Consider the following 24,840-nt stretch of genomic DNA (forward strand, 5'->3'; position numbering starts at 1 on the left):
ACAATAAGAAATATGTTCTACTGAGCCATCATTTCCGGCGTAAACTTATTTTTTTTTCACATTTGAGCAGTTCCATCACATGGAAGAGAAAGTTCATATAAACTCAGGCAGCATAGAAACCATGTATGTATTTCCATGAAGCAGTATGTTATACACATATAAAGATTTTTCCTACCATTGTAAAGCCCATAAAAAGGATAAAAAGACTCTGTTTATTGGGTGTCCTTTGTGTACCATTAAGCACATTAAGCTTTGGATCACGCTCAATATGTGTACATAAACCACATGTACCCTCCTATAAACTAGCTGGAAGAAATCCATTTCTGAAGATTTTTTCCTTCAATAGCTACCAGCTGCCCTGCTCAAGAAAGCTAATGTAAAAGCTTTGTTGCACACACATGTACTAATACTATATATACACATATCAACACCCATCATGTTGAGTTGGGAAGCCAAGCCAACTTGCATACTAATGTTTTTTCTCCAACTACATTAAAATTTAACACACAACTAGATCTGTTCAACCAATTTAGCTGGACAATATAGCTCTGAAAAACAAGATCATATCCTATGCCTACTCTGTTCACATTGGGGTGAAAATACTCCTGATAAGTGGAAATTAAACTGCCCTGAAACTCTGAGATTTCTTGCAAAATCATTATCACTAATATGAGTGCAGACAATTTGCATACTAGGGTCACCTCTGATATTAACGGTATTGCTTCCTGAGCACGTCCCTCACTTCAAAGTCCTCTTTTTTTTTAATTTCTAGAGGAACTTTGAAGCCCATAGAACACACACACAATGCACATGCAGTAAAGTCCACAACTGATAGCTTTGTGCATTTTTCTCAATTTCCATGAGGTCTGAGAATTTGTGGGGCAGGGTTTTTGATGATCTTACCCTGATTTATCTTTGACAGTATCTCCTTATGCATTTGGGAATAGATCATTAGATGATTTCTGTAAAAAAAACCCAACCTAAAATATTTCTTTGATGTTCAGCATAAACAAAACGATGTAAGGAAGATGAATAGTTTTAAAAAAGGAGAAACATCAACCTATTATTCCATCAGAAGTAAAATCATTTAAGAGAACAACCCACCTTTAATGATTCCCTTTTCTTGCAAAGTTTTCAGAGAAGGTCTTCGAGTGATAAACTTCTTTAATCTGCTCTTAACTTGGCTTCTGTCATTTGTATCGGACTTGCTGTAGTTCAGCCTGAAAACTGAAGAAATACCAAATAAACATTGTAAATGATGTTATTATTTTTTAAAAAACAGAAAGCTTTGCTAGAAATCTGTAGAACATTTGCCTATGTCTTCATTCAATACTCTCTGTGTGGTATCATCTAATTAATATGATTATAAATAAACATTGTGAGCTGAGAATTCTATCAGCAATGGTTCATATTATTGGACAGCCACCAATATATGTGTAAATTTTGAATTCATCCTCAAAGTTCATAACTCTGGCACGCTCAGTCTTCCATTTAAAATTAAAATGTGCTGTTCATCATTTCCTAGACAACTGAAACAGTGGACTGACAGTGTTGCAATTTTGGGAGACACCTGAGGTTATTTACCAAGAATGAGGGGCACATAACTAAGAATGAGCCAAGAATGAAGGACACATAACTAAGGCAGAATGTCAGCAGATAGCCCAAATCTGCAAAGATGAAATCAGGAAAGCAAGGGCTCAGAATGAACAAAGAAGTACAACAAAAGTCAAAGATAATAATAAAAAAAATCTTTCAATTTATAAATAACAAGAAAAAAGTCAAGGAAACAGTCAGTCCACTAAAGAGAGAAGATGGCAAGGAAGTAACAGGCAGTAGAGAGAAAGCAGAGCTGTTTAACTCATTCTTTGCATCAGTCTTCATGAGAAAACAAACTATACCCCAACCTACCAAACACATAACTGTAAAAGACAGAGTAGAAAGAAAATTAAAATAAGCAAGAAAATGGTTGTCTGATCTTGATGAATATAAATCATTAAGACCTGATGGATTACATCCCAGAGTTCTGAAGGAGCTGGCAAATGTTATCTCAGAACCATTGTTCCATATCTTTAAAAAATCCTGGAGCACCGGGGAACTACCAGAGGTTTGGAAAAGAGCTGACCTAGGGAACTCCTGGCTTACAAATTGTACTTGATGAGTAGTCCCTAATGGTACTGTATGTATATGGAAGGAAGGAAGCAGTGGGGTTCCACAAGGTTCCACTCTTCAATATCTTCATAAATGACTTAGATGAGGGAATAAAAGGGAAACTCCTCAGATTTTCAGATGACACTAAACTGCAGGAATAGCCAATATGCCAGAAGACAAGCTCAGGTTCCAAAAAGATCTTGACAGACTTAAACAATGGGCCTATCCAACAAAATGAAATTTAATGTGGAGGAAAGCAAGGGTTTACACCTAGGCAGGAAAAATCAAAGGTACAAATACAGATTAGGTGAAACCTGGCTCAAAAACAGTAACTATGAGACGGGCCTTGGAGTCCTAGTGGACAATCACTTCAACATGAGCCAGCAGTGTGAGGTAGCAGCCAAAAAAACTAATACAGTCCTTGGTTGTATAAACAGAGGCATAAAATTAAAATCACATGAAGTATTAGTACCACTTTATAAATCCTTAGTAAGACCACACCTAGAATACTGCATCCAGTTTTGGTCCCCACATTACAAAAAAGGATGTTGAGACTTTGGAAAAAGTGCAAAGAAGAGCAACTAAGATGATTAAGGGCCTGGAGACAAAAACATATGAAGAACAGTTGCAGAAATTGGGTAGGGTCAGTCTAGTGAAAAGAAGGACTAGGGGTGACATGATAGCAGTATTCCAGTATTTGAAAGGTTGCCACAAAGAAGAGTGGGTCAACTTATTTTCCAAAGCACCAGAAAGGAAGACAAGAAGCAATGGATGGAAACTAATGAAGGAGAGAAGCAACCTGGAATTAAGGAGAAACTTCCTGAGGACAATGAACCAGTGGAACAGCTGGCCTTCAGACGTTGTAAGTGCTTCATCACTGGAGGTTTTAAAGAAGAGATTGGACAAGCACCTATCTGAAATGGTATAGGGTCTTCTGCTTGAACAGGGGGTTGGACTAGAAGTCCTCCAAGATCCCTTTCAACTCTATTCTGATTGAAGAAATAGATTATTCATTGTACAAATGATGGCTAGGTAAAACAAATATTTCTTAACGAAGAGAAACACTTTCAATTCTAAATTATAAAATAAGAGTTGATGTGTATACATGTGTTGCCCATAAACAAGTCCCATCTTTTTATATAAAATAAAATATGAGAGACAGACAGACAGACAGACAGACAGACAGAAAGAGAGAAAGACAGAAAGACAGAAAGACAGAAAGACAGAAAGACAGAAAGACAGAAAGACAGATTTGGGTATGGTGAGTTTAATGAAAAGAAGGACTAAGTTGACATGATAGCAGTGTTGCAATATCTAAGGGGCTGCCACAAATAAGTGTGGGTCATCCTTTTCTCCAAACACCTAAAAGCAGAACAAGAAGCAATGGATGGAAACTAATCAAGGAGAGAAGCAACCTAGAATTAAGGAGGAATTTTCTGACAGTTGAAAAATTAATCAATGGAACGTCTTGCCTCCAGAAGTTGTGGATGCTCCAAAATTGGGGTTTTTTAAAGAAGAGAGTGGACAGTCAAGTGTCTGAAATGGTATAGGGTTTCCTGCTTGAGCAGGAGGTTGGACTAGAAGACCTCCAATGTCTCTCCCAACTCTGTTATTCTGTCAATATTATTTTTTCATATTCATATTAATGAACATTTAAACTGATAATATTTAGTTCTTTGACAAAAAGAGTAAAAGTAGGAAAGGAACATTATGAAGCTACCATATCCAAGATGCTTAAGAGAAATCATAGCCTTAAACTAGCAAAAAAAGGAATGTAAAAACTCTTTTCTACACTAGATATTTATACTAAAAAGAGAAAAGGTAGAATTGGCATATCTAATAATCCAATTTTTATGAATCCAAGAAGCATAATCTTATTCAGAGTCCTCTAAAGTTTTCCATAAACGTTTGTTAACCACTCTTGATTGCATTCGGTAAAAACTCTATTACCTTTATGCTTTGGGTAAGTGATGATGCTAGTAGAAATAACACAAGATGTAATACGTTTAGAAACAAAACTTGCAACATATTACACATCTTATTTAAAAAGAAAAGAAAGTGTATTTTTTGAGAGAAGAAACATGGAACAGGATATTCAAATATGCCCATTCTTATAAATAGGGCAAGTTCAAGAAGCCTATTTAGAAACATGAAAATTCAAAGGTACCCTGCTTATGTTATAACTTTGAAAGCAATAACCAAAATAACACACACACATACAAAAGTTTTTCACTTTGTTGCTCTCTAGGGATAAAAATGTGCCACATTTTTTCATTTTAAATAAATACAGTATAGCCAATTAAGGGAAACAACATTTAACTACATGCCTATGATAATCGCAGCATATTTTGCTTCTGATTTCACTGCTGATTTGAACAGAGGGCTAGTCCATTTTCCCACAGCACTGGACTGACCCCACACATATTTCTGCATGTTAGTAATCACAAAGGACATATAAAAGGACACTTTTTACTGGAACACTCACAGCATGGGACAATAATCCATTACGTAGGAAAAAATAAATAAAAATTCACATTTTTAATGATAGCATTCTTAGGATGATTTATCATAGAATACAGAGGTTAGTGTCCTGTGAATGGCTGGCTCTTTTGTTCATGAGTTCTATTTTAAAACCTCTGGGTTCAAATGGGAACAACTCTTGGCAGTAATATGCAAAAATTCCAAGGAACTCAGCTGTATGGCATAAAGTGAAACAGATCAACATTACTTGACCTAGCTACAAACTTGACGGGATAAGGGTATTATATAGAATTATTTCTTCAGTGTTTAATGGCCATGTTCTCTTTGTACCTACTTATCTAGTTGCACATATTCATATCTAAATAAAGCACGTTAAGATGAATTTCCAAGCATTTAACTTTGGTTGGGCAGAGCCTACCTCATAATTCTCCTGAACAGCCAGTTGTACTGTTTGACATCTACTGATTAGTTTTAGTTTAACAAGATTCCATATAATAGGATAACCACAATATAAAGATTCACCAAGTATTTCAGTATGGAGTTTCTCCATCTACATCAGGGGTGTCAAGCTCGCGTCATCATGGTGTCATCACGTGACATATTGAGACATATTTGCTAAACTGGGCATGGATGTGGCCAGCATGTGACGCATCTGGCCCACGGGCCGTGAGTTTAACAGCCCTGATCTACATCCTTCCCACTCATGGGTGTGACATGAAGATCATCTGTACCTTAAATTGAATAATAGCTTTGCATCTAATGCCAAGTTCCATAAATATCCAATTATTATTAATTTGAGATTATTAATTTGGACAGATCTCACACTTTTTTAAAAAAAGGAAATAGCCTATTCATATTGGAGTGGGTAGTACTGAAGGTTGTATCTGCTTTACTGAATACGCCACACAGGTAGTCCTTAGCTTATAACCTTTCTTTTAGTGACTATTTGAAGTTATAACCACACTGAGAAAAGTGACTTTGCAGCATCTCTGTGGTCACAGGATTAAAATTCAAATGCTTGGCAACTGGTGTGTATTTATACTGGTTGCAATATCCTGCAATGTTTTAAAAAAAATACCTTTTGCAACCTTCTGACAAGCAAAGTCAATGGGGAAGCCAGATTTACTTAACATTCATGTTACTAACTTATCAACTGAACTGATTCACTTAACAACTGTGTGGCAAGTAAGGTCATAAAATTCACTTAACAATGGTCTTATTTAGCAATGGAAATTTTGGGCTCACTTGTGGTCATAAGTCAAGGATTGCCTGTAGTATAATTTTAGTTATGGCCTGTTTCACATTTTAGCCAAATGTATAACTAGTTTTGAAGTCAACCCTGAAACATCAAATTCTGACTTCAAAATAGCAGTTCTTTCTGACATAGGAACCAGTTTGATCCTACTGGTCATTATTTTTTGGCCTCAAAACAAAGATCAAAATAATCCATGTTGAAATCAGCTTCTAGTAAGCTTCTAGTAAGCTTCTAGTAAGAACAGCCCATATTTATATTAGAACACTAACAGTAATATAAGAATGAATATTGGAACATTTTTGAAAACATTAGAACAGGATGCTAATGGGGTTAGAGTATTATGATGCATGATATGGATTTATCAGCTATGCATTCCAGCATTTGGCAAAATCTAGCAAAATTCTGTATGGCAATCTGCAGAGATATAAATACAAAAGTGGGCTTTTGTATTTCTTACATTTTGTAATATCTTACAAAATTAGTGAATTTGGCCCTAGACAATTCTAAGAAAGCTTATTATGATGTATATATACAATTTTTGAACACTATTACCACCATCTCAGAAAAGCCATCTCAGAAATTAACTTTTTCTAGATGCTTCTATAGAACTTACAATACAACAAAGCATTCATTTCTTCTAAGGCAGGAGTGTCAAGCTCAAGGCCCACGGGCCATTTCTGGCCATGGGGTGCTTAGATCTGGCCCTTATGGCTTCCCTGGAAACAGTGAAGGACCGGCCTGCGGTGCCTCTGCCAGTGAAAATGGAGCACAGGGAGGCCATGCATGGCCCACCCGGACTCCGTTTTTGGCAGTGACCGCCTCCTGCAGCCCTCTGTCAGTGAAAACAGAGCCAGTGACACTGAGATGGCCACACCCACCCTGGCCATGCTCCCCAGCTCCCCCCGCCCCAGGTCAAACACAACCCTGATGTGGCCCTCAATGGAATCAAGTTTGACACCCTTGTTCTAAGAATCTTATTAAACTAGTTACCCAGCAAGGCAGGTAGAGAATGGGATAGAGATCCACACTTCTCCTCAAAATGTTTTGCACACCTCTAACTGTGTTTCTCTGTAATCTAAATCACAGCAATTTGTTACAGGGTAATACTGCACAAGTTGTGTTGCCTGTAATTCCATAACATAAAACTTTTTAAAAAGCAAGCTTGATAGGATGAAGCAAATGAACAATCTAATCTTGTTAATGAACTGTGATATTAGCATGAAATCCAAAACTACTGGTGAACTCTTGAGTGTTTCAAGACAGCTTTCATTTGGAATGGGTTTGGATGGGTGATTATAACAAGTGAATAATGTAAATATCTGCATAAAAACGTTCTGACCATATTGGTCTATTAAAGGTACAGTAATATTTCGCTTTACTTTGAGAAGTCTGTACGAAGAGAATTGGTATTGGATCCAAATATAAAATACTGATGATGCTGGTCTGTCACTTTTTAAAAAAGATTTTGTAGCAGAATTCAGGCAGGAATAATGGTCAGAGGCAATTGGGTCACAGTACAGTATTTCAATAGTAGAGAAAGTATGTCATTGTAGCATGGTTATATGTTTATTTCCCAAAGAACTCTCATTTCACAATTTACAAAACATTTATTCTAACCCAAGGGTTTACCATCTCTGATTAATTCCAAATTAATCTAGTGTTATCTCAGTGTTCTGAACATGTGTTGGAAGCACTGGATTTGAAGAACCATCCATTAATGACTTTCTGAACTGTGACAATGGATATTGACAGAGCTTGTCAAACTAAAGCATTATTGATTGTTTCACATCATGTGTATAGCAAAACCAATTTCTTTAAAGTGCCACTTTTCTAACTGAAATACATTACAGCAGCAAACTATCCCTTGATTAGGACACCCAGAATAGCATGTGCTACATGCTCCACCAAATATTTGCATCTCTATTGTAAGAAATATAGATGTTGCATTTAATTATATACATCACTTATTTAAAAGCACTTTTGTATCCCCAGGAAGAGCTTAATTTAAAATACTTTTCGGCAACCTGATGTCCGCCAGATGTATTAAATGATACCACCGGTGATCCTTGGTCATAAATATGGCCATTTGCTTTGCTCATTAGAAATGATTAAAGTTGTGATTTATAACTTTTTTGCAGGAAAGACAAAGATGCTCTTAAAGTTCATCTTGCTGTACTATTCCTAATGTACCATAGATATTCAAGAGGTTCAAGGTGTTGGTGATTACCTATAAAGCCCTACATGGCTTAGGCCCGGGGTATCTGGTGGATCACCTGCAGCCAGCAACAGCTCCCCATCGCCCGGTGCGCTCACACAGAGAGGGTCTACTTGGGGTTCCGTCGGCCAAGCAATGTTGGCTGACGGCCCCTAGAGAGTGAGCCTTCTCTGTAGGCGCACCTACCCTCTGGAATCAGTTCCCCTTGGAGCTCCGGGTGGCCCCCGACCTTCGCTCTTTCCGCCGTGACCTTAAAACATGGTTGTTTTGCCAGGCTGGCCTGGACTGAAGAGGTTTTAATGGGAATTTTAGATTCTTTTATTGTTTGAATTTTAATTTGGACTTGTTGTTGCTTATTGCTGTGAGCTGCCCTGAGTCCTTGTGGAGAAAGGGCAGCATATAAGTCTGATAAATAAATAAATAAATAAATAAATAAATAAATAAATAAATAAATAAATAAATAAATATTATACCAATTGATCAAAAAACATTTGTCTCTGTTTTGCAATTACAATGAATCATGTAGATAACTTTCTTAAAATGCTGACTTTGTCAACGCAATTCTGAAATTTTAAATCTGTTGTCATTAGTTTGCAAACAGAGGAACTCTGAAGCCACGCAATAGAAGGTAGCCTAACACATTGATTTTTGACTTGTTCAATCTGTTAGAAAGTCCAAAATGTGTATGTACATTGGAAGGTAAGCTTTTCCTATGACTTGCAAAAGTTGTTTAATAAACAAATACATAATGAGGAAATAGGATGGACAAAACATGTATACAAAAAGTAAATGGAAATTTCATCAAAGTCTTCTGCTGAATTTGTGAATTTTGAGACTAAAGGGAAATTGAAGTCAGTAAACTGAGAAATTTTGCAGAAATAAAAATAGCAGAAAAGTAACAGAATTGCTTATGCCTTTCTACTGTATGCACATGTACTGTATATGTGTATATTGAAGCTACATTGGCTGCCAATTTACTTCCAAGTCCAATTCAAGATTGTGGTTGTCATCTTTAAAGCCCTGGATGGCCTGGTCAGGTTATTTGAAGGACTGTCTTTTCCCAGTTATATCTTCCCAACCTACCAAAGCAGCGAGGCAGTTATGGGTTTCCCTCTCTTAAGGAGGTCTGTCTCCTTAAGACCAAGAAGAAGGGCTTTCTCTGTAGTGATTCTACCCCTGTGGAACATCATTCCCATGTTAATCAGATTGGCCTCCACTTTGACATTCTTTCAAAAGGCCCTGAAGATATGGTTTGGCCAATGGGCCAGGGACCCCAAGGTAATAGGAAGCCCATAAAGTGGTTGGTTTGATTGTTGTTGCCAGAAGGATGGGTGTTTATTGGGTTTTGTATTGGAATTTTACTTTTGTGAGCTGTTCAGAGTCACCGAAAATGAGTTGGGTGGCTATATAAATTTTCTTAATAAACACACACACACACACACACATTCACATATCTCTCACCCACACTCTACTTCTTGGAGCCTTTATGACGGGGATTGTTGGAATGCCAACTGAATTCCTCTGATGTTAATGGCAGAAAAAACAATTAACCAGAAGTCACTTTATTGGTTGTCACTTGTCTCTTGACTTCTCCTTGACTTTCCACTTACTGCAAATAGAATTCTACCCACTGGATCTGCATGCATGTAACATAAGAACTCATATCATTTCCTCACCAAGAGCCTTCTCTGAACTGGAAAAGATGCCAAATTGTAGTTGTTCCTGCAAATCAGTGCTGACATATAATCACCGTTTATCTTAATTAGCTCTGAAATATGTGAGAAGAGTGACAGGGTGACACTTATCATAGGAAAAATATACCAGCAGCAAGGAAAACAGGAAAGCAAAGAGACAAAAATGTATATGATTTGCTGAGAGAAATACTGAAAACCAAGACCTAATCCTCTCACATCTATATTATGAAGATATAAAAAGTTGTAATGGAGTTGAGTTTAAACTATTTGAAACATACTGAAATCAGTTTTTACAAAAGATGTTTTATAACCGAACTGTAGAATTGCTTATGGCAGAATTAGTACGATTGTGGAAGAAAGAAAGGCAAAAACAGTGTACTTGGATCCAGGGGTGAAATCCAGCAGGTTCTGACAGATTCTGGAGAACCAGTAGTGGAAATTTTGAGTAGTTTGGAGAACCAGCAAATGCCACCTTTGGCTGGCGCCAGAGTGGGGTAGGAATGGAGATTTTGCAATACCCTTCCCCCAGGAGTGGGGTGGCAATGGAGATTTTGCAGTATCCTTCCCCTGCCACACCCACCAAGCCACGCCCACCAAGCCACGCCCACAGAACTGGTAGCAAAAAAAAAAATGAATTTCACCACTGCTTGGATCCACGTAATTTTGTACCAATATGATAATCAAGCAAGCAAAATATATGTCATAAAAAGATTGTTTTTTTAAAAAGGAAAATTTTGTACTTGTTCTGAAAAGAAATCAGGATCAGTGATTACTGTTTACTGAATAGAAGTAAACAGTACCTTACAACAAAGTTACTATTCCATAGGTGTTTCTATATTGCCTTTCTGTGAAATAGGCAGATTTTAGGTACTTTTGTTATTAAATTTGTTTTTTTTTTCAATAGAAAAGTGATTGGTGATAGATAACTAGTGGCGAACAAGATTGTACAATCCATTGAAAATAGAGTTTGCCACAGCGAAGCATTCCTGGTGGAAGAGACGTCCATATAGGTACACTTATGCCCCAAAGACTGAGAAAACAGCCATATCAAATCTGACACCTACTTCTTTGTGAGACTAAATAGCAATCATAGGACCTTAAGGCTCTCATAATAAAAGTCAGGATGAATTATAAGAAATGGAACTAATATTAAATATAAAAAAGGCCAAACTCATGACAACAGGTAGAACAACAGGTAGAACAACAGGTAGAACTGACAACGGAGATATCAAAGAGGTGGAAAGCTTCTTGCTTTTAGAATCAACCATCAGCAGTAAAGGAACAAGCAGTCAAAACATACTACACTGCAGCCTGGAACTTGGTAGAGCATATATTTCCAAAGTCTTGGGAAAGTTAATCAAATACCATGATGTGTTTATAACTACAAACAATATTCTGTGTTCTAAACAAGCAAAAATTGGACTTTGAAGAAACTGGTTAGAAAGACTATTGATCCTTTTGAACTTTGCTATTGGAGAAGGCTCCTGAGAATACCATGCACAGTGCACACTCAAGAAAACAAACACAATGGATCATCAAACAAATAACAAAGGGTTTATAGTCAGGGCACAAATGACCAAGCTCAAACTGTCCTACTCTGGACTTGTATTATGTGAAGATCTAACGCTCTGAAGAAGACTCTACTACTGTGAAAGGTGGAAAGAAAAAGGAGAAGAGAACAACCAGCAGAAGTTAGATGGACTCAGTTACAGTGGGGATGAGCGCACCATAGGAAGAGCTGAAAGATGAAGTTGGGGCAGATCATCACAAAGAAAATATATCTATGTGGTCACTAAGAATTGACAACTATATAATGGCACATAATCAATCAATCATATATAAGAAACTGATCTTCATTTTATTTTAGTGCTTCTTAAGTACTAGAGATGGAGGGGGGGGAAAGACCTTACTATTAGATCTGGTACAAATAAATACTCAAAAGTCCAAATTTAGCATCTTCCATACTTAAAGGTTAAATAGTTAACAGGATGTATTTTTCTTAAAATGCTTGGAAAAGATTTGTGTCTCTCACTTGGGATTTTCACGTTCATGCCTCTTATCATTTTGAACACTCTAGCAGTTACTCACACGTCTGCTTCCCATCTCTTTAATAACATATGAAACCACTCCCAGATTAAGAGGCTGGGTAATTTACCTGCTGTACTCTCAAGGCTACGATTCCTTGCTTTAATTGTTCTTCACCATCATGTATCTCTGTTTAGGTAGTTTAATTAACTGACATAAATACATGTCAGCTGCCAAGTGTCTGAATTTTGATCACATGACCACCGGGATGCTGCAACAGTCATAAGTGTGAAAAATGGTCATTTGGGGGGGGGGGGTACTGTTATAACTTCAACTGGTCAATGAATGATTGTAAGTCAATGATTACCTGTACTGCACAAAACAGACTGTGAGTTAGACAATCTAAAGATGAGACATGATATTTTCTGTGTGGCTTATGATACTGCTGCCTGGGGATTCTACTGGTTGCCCTTTTTGTATGGGAGAAACATGTAGACATCAAGAGAGATTGAGATCAGTCTCTTAGTATGGCTTTCTACTCAGGCCAATGCCTTTATTACAGTGGTTTCCAGGATTTGAGAAGAGACATATGGTATTTCCCCTTTAATTTTGAAAAAGTTAAAGTCATACATTAGCACAGCACACTGATCAATTAAGAAATGTTGACTTTTTGGAAAACTATTTAAGATACAATTACTCTTTTGGTCTATTCTCACTTATTAATGTCTTCTTGTCATTTTATGTTTTATTTTTCTTTTTGATTTGGGGGCTATTAAGCAATATGTTTTGCCATTATCATAGGGTTCTTCAACAATAGCACATATCATTGGGTAATAATTTCATGATACCTTGCATACTGGCCATTGTCTTGTCTCTTAGAGTTATTACCTTTTCCTAAAGAAATAATTTTAAAGTAATTGAGGAATGTGTAATCAAAGGTCTTATCTTGGTTTTCAATACAGTTATTATTACATTTGATTGTCTACTTTATCACGTAATCTCTATGTCAATTAAATTATTAAAACATTTTTGAACAACAGAAGTTCTAGAAGATTGGAGAATTTCACCTAGCAGCTTTAAAAAAAATTCAATTCAATTCAACAACCAAATGAAATTCAGTTCTGCCCCTTCTGTTCCAAAAGCTAAGAAAAATGATAAAATTGGTGCTTTGTAGTGATCAGAAGGGTTAAAGAAGAAAGGTGAACCACCAATCAGAGGCAGTGGTAAATGCAATGTGGACCAGCCACCACCAGGAATATTACAAAAGATATCGGTATTGGATTTTTAAAACTAGCTTTATTTCCAACTGCTTTATGGATCAGAATCTACACATTTAAAGTTGCAGAACAAAAAAAAAATCCCATTTTCCAGTAATGCAGCAGATAAACTTACTTCAGTCTAAACATGCAGATGGCAGAGAAATGGATGAAGTTAGTTCAAATCAAAAAAACAGAATGTATTTTTTTCCCAACATCCTTAAATTAAACCCATTCTCAATCCTGAAAAAAACTAATTTGGAGCCAGGATTCACTACTGACAGTTTGGGAGTATATACAGTATTACTTTAGGTCTTAGCCTGATAAGCACTGAAAACCTCAGATATTTATCCCAACTTTATGTTCTCTTGAAAAATCATGTTTTCTGCTTCAGTAAGTGTAAATTTATATAGAAAGCTTTTTAGCAAATAGATAAAAATATAATAGTTTTTGTTTTTTCCCAAAATAGGAAGCAAAAAGAAGGAAAGAATGAGAACACTTTATTAATGGATAATACAGTAACTGAATTATTATGGAGGTGTGTGTGTGTGTGTGTGTGTGTGTGTGTGTGTGTGTGTGTGTGTATACAACAACTGGTATATATATATACCAGTTACTGTATTACTAGAAGTGTCAGATAAATAAGAGTAAGATCAAAATAGTAGGTCATTATATATATGTATATGTATATGTATATGTATATGTATATGTATATGTATATGTATATGTATATGTATATGTATATGTGTGTGTGTTCATCATCATCACTTTAGCCATTTGCTCACATTTGCGAACCGGTAGGGAAGGTAAGTGAATCCCACCACTGACCACAAGTATATGGGAAAACAAAGCTGTTACGGATCCTTAAATCTAAATCAATGGACACAGAAAAAAGACATATGTCACTACAAAAGAATACTAAATTATATAACTTTACCACACAGAGGACAAGGAACTGATATCTCTGATCAAAGAAGAGATAAATCAAGATGTCCAACAAAGATGGAAAGCTTCAAGCTAAGAGAACTCAAAGCAGAGTCACAGAGCTACATCTAGCTGAGCAGAAAAAAGGTCATCTGAAAAGTGAATATATATTGTTTTATAAGGAAAGGAGAACTCCAAAGCATATGAACAATATTTGAGGGAGAAGAAGAGGGAGGAAGGAATTATGCAATGTAACATCTACAGTACAGGAATTTACAGATGGACAATTCCAATTTAGTGGCATTTATTTATGACCATTTATATTTACAAATCTATCCACTGTAGACCTTTCTGTGATTCTCTATGAAAATCAATTCCTTTATTCTGACAACAATGTGATTACAAGCCTCTATGGGGGCACAGTCAAAATTAGATAAAATACTGGTAGTTAAGTCATGCCCTAGCAACATTGGGTAGAGTAATACCAATTTATAACATGCAGCTATATAGATAATAAACTGGATTTTTTCCCTTAGCTAAATTTAATTATTTATTTAAAATACTTATATGGCCACCCATTTTATGTATCATGACTCAGAAAACAGCAATAAATATATCAAAAAATCATAAAGCCATAACAAACATTTTCAGCATCCCAAAAGCAACACTTCCCCATACATGAGTCTTCCACTTTCCTGGGTTCTAGTCTCACTGCCCCAATACTTATGAAAAGATGCTGCTTTCAATTTCTTAAGTTTCTTTCTAACCTATACAGATCATTCTCCAACCAAACAACTTGCTCTGTCATTTCAGCCGCCTATATATATTTCACAGATGTTCTTATGCTATAATTTGCTCCCTACCAAATTAATCATCACCCTAAACTCAGATTTCTAAGTTGTATTAGTATCACTTTACAAATCCTTAGTAAGGCTACACCTGGAATACTGCATCCAGTTTTGGTCATCACAGTATAAAAAAGATATTGAGACTTTGGAAAAAGAGCAAAGAAGAGCAACTAAGATGATTAAAGGTCTGGAGATAAAAAAATAAATAAATTATAAAACGGTTGCAGGAATTGGGTTTGGCCAGTCTAGAGAAAAGAAGGACTGGGGTGACATCATAGCAGTATTCCAGTATTTGAATACTGGAATACAAAGAAGAGGGGTGTGTGTGTCAACTTATTTTCCAAAGCACCAAAAGGCAAGACAAGAAACAATGAATGGAAGCAGGGGTGAAATCTACTTACCTTCCCTACCGGTTTGGAACTGTGTGCTTGGACCCTCTGCGCATGCGCAAACAGGTTACTTCCTGGTTAAAGCCAGGAAGTAACGACATCTGGGTGGGTGGGTGGAGCTGTGTGCTGCCGCCACTACCGGTTCTCCAAACCATGCGCCGCCAGTAGCATTTCACCCCTGAATGGAAGCTAATCAAGGAGAGAAGCAACCTGGAATTAAGGAGAAACTTCCTAACAGTGAGACCAATTAACCAGTAGAACAGCTTACCTTCAGAAGTTGTGGTTGCTTCATTACTGGAGGTTTTTAAGAAAAGACTGGACAGCCACCTATCTGAAATGGTATAGGGCTATGATGGCGAACCTATGGCACACGTGCCACAGGTGGCACACGTAGCCATATCAGTGGGCAAGCCAGCTGAGCTCTGGCGCGCATGTGCGCACCGGCCAGCTAATTTTCAGGCCTTCTGGGCCCACCAGAAGTAGGGAAACAGGCTGTTTCCTGCCTCCAGAGGGCCTGGGGGGGGGGAGGCCCGTTTTTCTTTCTTACCTGGTTCCAGATCCTCTCTATTTATCTGGGAAGGGCTGTTTTCCCTTGGAGGCCTCCAAAGGCCTGAAACGGCCCATTTCCCAACTCCCGTGGGACAGGAAGTGACTTTTTTGCTGTCCCCAGCCTCCAGAGACTCCTAGAGAGGCTGGGGACAGCAAAAAAGTCACTTCCAGTCCCACCGGGAGTTGGGAAATGGGCCGTTTCAGGCCTTTGGAGGGCCTCCAAGGGAATGAGAAAGGCTGTTTTCGCCCTTCCCAGATAAATAGAGAGGATCTGGAACCAGGTAAGAAAGAAAAATGGGCTTACCAGACCATCGCGTGCCAGGAGCAGGGGAGGAGAGGGGGATTGTGCACACATGCAGAGGGCGCATAGAATTATTGGTGTGGGCACGCGCATGCACGCGACCCTCCCCCACCGTCCGCCTCTCCTGGCACGCGATGGCAGAAAGGTTAGCCATCACTGGTATAGGGTCTCCTGCTTGAGCAGGGGGTTGGACTAGAAGACTTCCAAGGTCCTTTCCAGCTCTATTCAGATTATTATTATATTTTGATTGCAGAAAAGAAGCATTATTTTTCTCTGCCAAATGTCAGCCTTTCCATTTATTTAGATATGAATTCATGTATAAAGAAAAAAAAAGAGCTTTGAAATCAGAAGAAAGCTTTACTCCAATAGAAGAGGTTTTTTTTTTTTTTCTCAAACGAACATTCACTGAATAACCTTCTTTAACTTTCCCTTAAATTGTCTAACTGGAATTGGAGTGGTAGAACTGGGGAACACATTTGTTTTTAAGGAATTGATCAATTAACAGGAATGTGCTTCCATCCATTCAAGTCTGGATTGGGGAGATATAATATACATGAATTTGACCATCAACTTGGAAAAAAAAAACTTGTAAACGTTTAAATGATGTCTCCACCACAAACAATAACAAGTAAGCAAGGTCAATGAGTATTCTTTGCCTTAATCAAAAATCCTAAATCAGAAATTGTCTGATTTGATACAAATATATTTTATATCCTCTTATTCCTATCACCTTTCCTTCCTTCCTTCCTTCCTTCCTTCCTTCCTTCCTTCCTTCCTTCCTTCCTTCCTTCTTTCACAGAAATTATTTCAAACTTACTAAGAAGCTAACATCTAGTTTAGTTATAAATAGTTACATGGAGGATGGGAAGAAAAATATTTTTTCTGTACGTAATACAACTGAAATTCAGTCTTATTCTCTACAAAACTATTACTAAGAAGGACTAATTAGGACTAATTCTAACAAAGACTAATAAATAATTAATAGGATTAATCAGAAGTAAAGCAAACAATAATGTTAGCAAAGAATGCCATCACTGGTGATTTTGAAACACAATTGTATAAAAAGCACATACAAGGGCACACAGGATCAAGTCACAGGCATGCCACCTCACAAGTTTCTTGTTCAACTGGATACAAGCTTGTCATCATTCAGCAATGTGGAAGATGTAAATAAGAGTTGTTAAACTAACATCAGTAGGTTTATTAATTGAATATTTTCAGTACAGGTCGTAAAAAATAATATATTTCTCTTTCATCTTGAAAGGAAATGCAAAACCGAGGTCAATTGGATGCATGGCTTACAGTAATTTTGTATTTTATAATGTCTGTTTGATACACACTCTGTAAAAGTTAGGGATTAACTTTTTAAGTCTTGATAAGGGAGTGTAATTCATAGTTGATTTTATTCTGAGTAACAAAATTGGTTTATCAGAAATGTATATACAGATGTATTTGTCAAATCTTAAATGAGTGAGACAAACAGTATTTTAAAACATAAAACAACATTTCAGAGGACAAAACTTTAAATGAAATAATTATGTTTCATTGTTAGGATGTTAGGATGAACTAAGGTAGGGCTACATAAATTCAAATAATTAGGATATAGCAGCCAAAAGAGTCATACAAGTTTAACTCTTTGCTGCCATCTAGTGGTCATCCAAAGTTTTGTAGTCCATATCTGGCAACCCCTAACTTAGGTAACCTACTAGACCAAAATGGTTTGCCACTGATTTCGCTAGCATATCTTCAGCATCATTTTATAATCCACAATGAGTTTGGAGGCCACTAGGGAGCTGAAATCAGGTCTTTCAAATTGTATACTCTTTGTCCATCTACATTTCAGATTTCTGAATCGGAAGCCTATTCAAGATGGATTATCTATCAGCTGTCATCATCAAATTGCATGATATTTTTTGTTGTTGTTGTTGTTTTTATACATCTGTTTATAATATTTAGATCCATGGTCTTGCTTCCATGGAACTGAAGAGGGCAAACATTGTTCCCTTGTATTCTTAGTCTCAAGGGGAAAAAAGTGACCAGCTCAAGATTACACAATCACTTTGATGGATGAATTGGCATTTGATCTGGAGTCTCTCTGGTCTTATCCACACCGCAACCATTAGACACACTGGTGTTATATGCAAGAATCAAACATGGAGCTAGAAGTTTATATTTTAACCTCCAGTACTAGGAAAGTTTAACTGAGAGAGAAAAAGTGCAAATGATTAATATTGGAATCCTCTAACATTACTTACCCTGCAATTTGCTGTACATGGATATAAATTATTGCTTAAAGATGCTGTTTAACTGTACTATTCAGTAGCAATAGGAATTTTCTATCCTACAGGCTCAAATAGAAAACAGTATAACGAAACATGAAACCATTTTAAATATCCTTTTACAAGATTATAGGTGTAACTAAGCAATTATAATAGATATTTACAATACTGGACAAGGCAGGACGATTGTACTTAATAATCCTTCACTTTAGAGGAACTGAAGCCTGTTTGAAATACTCCTTTCTATAGTTTGCTATACTATATACTAAATTTCCCCAATATTGAGTTCATTTTTTTTATTAAGAATATACAGCTCTCTCCTTCACAACAAAGATAAAATATATTTAGAAAGAATGTATTTGTAGATCCTTTATGTTTTTGAACTTAAGTCATTCAATACCGTTTTGAACAAGTCTAGAGAGATTTTTAAGGCAGGCATTGTGTATTATACCATTCTCTAGGGTTCTGTGTATGATCATCTTTATGAAAAGCCTCTTTGGCTCCCTGTTGAATAAATATGCATTTTATTTCACTAATCTTGAAACAACAGGAATAAAGTTTGCCCAGGTCTTTTATACCTCAGAGAACAAAACCAATACTACAAATCTTTAGAGAGAAAGGATATACAAAAAAGGCTTGAGGTGACTGTTTCAAAGTAAATATTCTTAAATGATGTGCAAATTATTCTAGCACTTGAACATGATTTATGAAAGGGGATTAAGCAACTGAAACAAGAACCCAGTTTAAAACTGTTCGGGTTTCAAAGTCAGAGATGAGAGGTTGTTACTGGAGAAGGAGGAATAAACCAACGATAGCAATCTATGGCCAAGGTATTCTTTGACTAATCTTCTCTTACATTGCTTACCACTGCCACTTAAACTCAAACATAATATCTAATTCAAAATGAGACACGTTTTTCACTCTACTATTATATAAAAGTAATATATACCTGAGTGACAAGAGTGAAATAATGAAAACTTTAGTCACATTAATGTGCACTCTTATGTACTCCCAATGAACAAAAGAACTTGAATGAACAAATTATTGTCAATGCACTATACTCATAAAGCAACAACGGCTTACTTTTAATTAGAATGTGGCAATAATGTTTGCAATACGTGGCCGTTTCAGGCCATTGTAAATTGGCTAAATACTATGACTGCAGTTTTTTCCAACTATTTGTATTCAAATTCTCAAGTTTGCTTCCTTCGTCAAAAAATACATAATAATTTTCTAAAATCCGAGAGTTTATAAGAAGCGTATCAGATTCAAAGGCAGGCAGTCTACTTTGAGGCTCCCAGAAAAAGAGCATTTATGAAACCTTCCATATTTCCATCTTTTTCTAAATTATGGCCTTTTGTTCCCTGGTTGCCTGATGTAATGATGGGAGGAAAAGAAAACTGGGAGTATATGTGAACCTATGAAGTATATTTTGGATGGAGCATGAATAAATATTATAGCCTATGTATTAATGTACTTGACATAAAAATCAGAAGTTATGTTACTATTACATTACCATATTGTAGTATAGTAACCCACTCACATTAACCAAGTAATAAAGACCTCATGTTAAGTACTATGAAAAATATTGCCCTTATATAATTGTACCAATGATAACAGTTGTCTAATGGCTCTGCTTTTAACAAAAATAGGTCATTGTTTAACAATAGTGCGAAAAAAAAAGATTGACATTCATCTTCCGTAGGACCAAAATTTGAATATTTCAGTAAATATAGCCTTTTCCACAAAACATTTATATGAATGCTATATAATTACATTATGGCTCAAAACAAATTGATGCCCTTTAAAAAGTACTACACAGTGAAGGAAAAATTGATATTACCATGTAATTATTACTTATGATTGTATAAAAGAATGCATGACAGAGAAATAATCAATCAGGAATTGCAGAAGTTGAACTAGTAAAAATAGCATGAAACTTTACATTTTTGTTATTTCTCAGGTTAAGGAAATACATGTAGCATCATAATACAATGTCCCTGAAAATGGAATTTGTACCAAAGAGCTGCACTGCCAATATTTTCTTGATTCTACCAATAGAAATGTCCCTTGTGATACAGTACCATTCTACTTGGCTCAAGTAACACTTATTAAGCAGCACAACATGGACATTGGTGAAGATCAGTGACAACTCCGTAACAATGGCACCCAAAGAAATAACCACACCATCACAAAAAGCAGTCCAGCACTTCTTGTCAAGATGATGTGGGACTAAACAATATAACTTCAACATATGCATCATCAATTGATTAGGCTGCTCACGATAAAGAACATTCATAAAAATGCTATACTATTCAGACACTAACTTCTGCTTGACCCATCTGAGTTTCTTGCAACATTGCTACTTTTCTTCATAAAGAGTAACTGTGGGGGTGGACAAGGGTGGGACATAATGCACACAATATGAACTAAAGATATATGGAAGATGGACAGAGGTGGGTTTCACCGGGTCACCGCACACCAAAAATGTGAGCATGTGCACCTTCTGTGCATGTGCTTTGCTCATGCGCGTGGCTTGCACGCATGCACACGGCTTAGAAAACGTGGCTAAATAGGGCAGCATAGCGCAAGGGCGGGTGGGCGGACCCACCCACTTGTCACCACTACCGGTTCGCCCGAACCAGTCTGAACCGGTTGAATACCACTACTGAAGATGGCTGAATAGGACAAGGAGATGACCATGGATTGGTTTCAGGATACAACGAGTTATGATTGCAATTGAGCCTGGCAATTACAGTCATAAGTCATGAAGGTTTTAAAGTGGGTCACCACATGACCCAATTTTATGAAATTTTCAAGGTGGTCATTAAGCAAAGGAGGTGGTCATGAATTGGACACTGAAGTCATTAAGCAAACACCACAGTCATTAAGTGAACCCAGTGGTCATTAGGAAAACACATTGTTAGCTATGGGCCAGTTTTTTTGCTGGAAACCAAAAGTAAATGCCAGTTTCCAGCAAAACTATTGTAAATCATAGGCATGTGACCTCAGGGTGCTGCAAATGACCATGAATGTGGGATGATTGTGAGCACCCAAAATGTCATTATGCGACTGCAAGGGGGAATGATGTTTGAACTTCAAAACTGGGTCATAAATAGCTTTTGGGGAATCTGTTATAGCTTTGAATGGTCACCATGTGACCGGATGTAAGTTGTGGACTACAGGTATCCAATTCTGGACACTCATTAGCAGGATGGAAACGCTTGCTGAAAATAATATAATCTCCTCATTGTTGCTACCCCTGCACTCTCTCCTTCACATCCGCTCTGGGAAATTTGGAGACCTCCTGCGGCACATTAGCAGGATGCATTGGGAATGGAGCAAGAGAATAAGGAAGAAACGAGTGGTGAAATCCTACCGAATCCTACCGAATCGCACCAGTTCGGGCGAACAGGTAGTGATAAAATCTACCAGTTTGGTGAACTGATAGTAAAAAAAGCTACTGGTTGGTTGAACTGGTATTTCTGACGATCAGCTGTGCCACATGATTTATATTCAGTAGAAAGCAGGAAATCCTGCTTTCTAGCGAATCTAAATCGCTCAGAACAGCTGTTCCCCCCCTCTTTGTTCTACTTACCTTCAAATGGCTCCTTTTTCCGCACAAAGCACATGTTTGGTGCACACTGTGCATGCATGTAGTGTGCATGTAGCATGCATGTAGTGTGCTTTTGGTGTGCACTGTGCATGCACGCACATACAACGTGCATCTGGCATGCACTGCGCATGCGCACGCGCAGCACGTTTCTGGCATGCACCACGCATGCGCAAGCAATGAACCGGTGGCGACCGGCAGAGGATTTCACCACTGGAAGAAACCCCACCTTGTGTGCTATGCTCTTCTGGTGTAAGTGCAAAATGTGATGCAGACAACTGTGCCACTACCCTAGGAAATAGGTTTGTTTCTTCAAACATATTTCTGTTCCTTTTGAGATAAAAATAAGACTTCCAGAAATGTTCATGAAGCACTTGAAAGAACGTTAAATAAGAAACACAAAGCCAGATTCAAATGGTAGGAACAGGCTGGAAGTGTACTGCTTTTGGACTGCATTTCACTATCAAGCCTGAGACTGCATCTTGTCTCCCAGATTACTAATAAAGAAATCACTAGCTAAAGGATACTCTTCTTCCTAGGAAAGCCCTTTGCTTTCATTGGGTGGGTGGGTGGGAATAAACATGCATGCATTGAAGGGAAGAGAGGTAGTTATTCATAGCTCGGTCTTGTTCCAGAAAATTTATAGTAGTTCTTTTATCATAACAATGGGAGGAAGAAAGAAGGCTCCAAGCAATACATGCCTGGCCATTATATATCCATCCAGTGCAGAAAAGTGTTAGCGAAACCCTTGTTTCCCAGGAAAAATGACCGTGTTTCTTCTGCAGCAATCCAGGTAGGTCTGGAATAACACCTTCTTGAAACTATGGTAAATTGCAGCCAGCCACAGTCAACATAATTGCGTTAAGCATCTGACTCAGTGTAAAAGCAGATCTGTATCTCTTTATAGTTCCAACCGAAAATATAAAATTAGCTCCTTACTAACGTAAATGAGAGGGTTATTTTGGAAAGAAATGATGGGAGAATCCCCTACTGCAGTTCAAAACTGATCCCAATAAAATCAAAAGAATTTGGAACCCATCCAGGGGATGTTTGAAATAAATCCAACTTTAAATTGGGTGGATTCCAGTTGCATTTCTATTATTGTAGAAACCTCATGTTTCAAGTCCTAGGGACTGCAAACATTCTCAGCAGCACTCAGATCTTTTAAGAAATATAGCTCCTATAGTTCTTGATATTACTGGTTTTTGTAAAAATACATGCAGGGCATGCATCTGGAACCTGATATACGGATTCACAAGGAATGGACTGAAGAAACTGCGTTCATTGTCACTGAAGTTTAGGAAGGAGAAGTTGAGGAAGGATAGAGGTATAACAAAAAAAAAAAAACACCTCTGAATCAGGCATCATATGGCATCTAAAATCAATCCATCTGGTTCAAAATTTGGGTTAATCTAGGCAGGATTGAGAAGCAATCCAAAATCAGAACTCAAGCAAAGGATATTGGAACAAATCAGAGAACCAGAAGAGCTAATAAGATGTCAAATTTATGTCAATTTTTTTTTTTGAATAAAAGCTTTCTTACCCTCCTTCCATCCAGAATGAGCTAAAGCTGGAAATATCCAAGTGATTTAAGATCCAAGGATACTGTAATTCCTATGAAAATATGCTATATGCAAGATAGTTTTCCCTAAGCAAGAAGCACCTACAAATTTAACGGTTTCTAGCTTGAACTACAGCAGTTGCAGAAAAGGAACAGCTTAAGAAATGCATTTTTCAAAGTCCCATCCAAAGATTATTAGCTCTAAGTGAAATTATGGCATTAAGGTGGTCAGCTCTGGAATCCAAATTCTTTCCTGTTTAGCTCTGACTGTGCTCCAGGATTTCTATCTAATTAGGTTCTGTACAAAGGAGTAATGTCTGTTAAATAATTAATTTACTATGCTTCTGAATAGGAACTACAATATATCTTGTTGAAGGTATAATGGCCACTGAATGGCTACTGGATATCTCTAAATAGTAGTAAATTGCATTTACCTGTAAAGAAATAATGTAGCGTAAAAAACTTAGAAGAAAATCAGAATGATGGAAGTGTGAAAAAAATCATAAGCTTTTGCTGAACTGACCTTAACTTGCAATCATTGTATGAGAAATGTTTAAGTGTTCTTGAGTCAAGAAACAGCCTTGTGCAAATATACATATGTATACAAATATGCATGTTTAAATGATATAAAATATGTTTATCAGCTTTTAGAGGTTGGAAATCCATTTATAGTTGGATAGGTTTCAATTAATAATAAACTGTGGGTCTACCCATATATTTAAGAAACATATTTAGGTTTTCTTTTAAAAAAAACATGTTAAATCATTTAGGATAAGATGTACATGGATCTTAATTTATTTTTTCTATCAATTTGTAGCCTTTTTAGAGCAGTCTTTGTGAGCGGAATAGGTGTGGATAGAAAAATACTTCAACCATTCATCTTGTTAACTTGATCCCTGCTTGGGCCTCTCCTTCCCCTACCTATAGATGAAAAGACTTAGCAAAATACTGGACCAAGTCAAAGCCTTAGAAAACAGAAAAGAGTGATATGGTCAAGGATTCAGTTCCTTTATTTGCAATTATTTCTCCATGCTAGCATCCAACCATTTTTCAATTATTAAACAAATACACACTGGGAAACATATTTTGTGCCTGCCTTTGAGTTAGTGTTGACTCCTTCAACCACCTGGAGGAGTCACTGGAGTTTTCTTGAACAAAGTTTAGAGAAGTGGTTTGCCCTTGGCTGCTTCCTAGGATTGAGAGACACTGACTGGCTCAAGGTCCAGGATAGCTCTGCAGACTAAAAAAAAAGCACTGTAATTTAACACCAGCTGTCTGCAATTAAAAGTAAGTTCGAATCTT

The 24,840-nt window shown here is 37.0% G+C and overlaps 1 protein-coding gene across 1 annotated transcript in view; it reads right to left on the reverse strand.

Annotated features, from left to right (window-relative positions):
- Positions 1 to 24,840, reverse strand: part of ARHGAP15 (Rho GTPase activating protein 15) — a 449,292-nt gene that overhangs the window by 185,527 nt on the left and 238,925 nt on the right. Inside the window, exon 8 of the mRNA XM_070957014.1 lies at positions 1,105 to 1,227. Coding sequence (XP_070813115.1) covers positions 1,105 to 1,227 — 123 coding nt within the window. The remainder of the gene's footprint in view (positions 1 to 1,104; positions 1,228 to 24,840) is intronic.

This window comes from Pituophis catenifer, unplaced genomic scaffold (genome assembly GCF_029215685.1).
Source record: "Pituophis catenifer annectens isolate HBS135680 unplaced genomic scaffold, rPitCat1.0.hap2 SCAF_1, whole genome shotgun sequence".
NCBI classification, from domain to species: Eukaryota; Metazoa; Chordata; class Lepidosauria; order Squamata; family Colubridae; genus Pituophis; species Pituophis catenifer.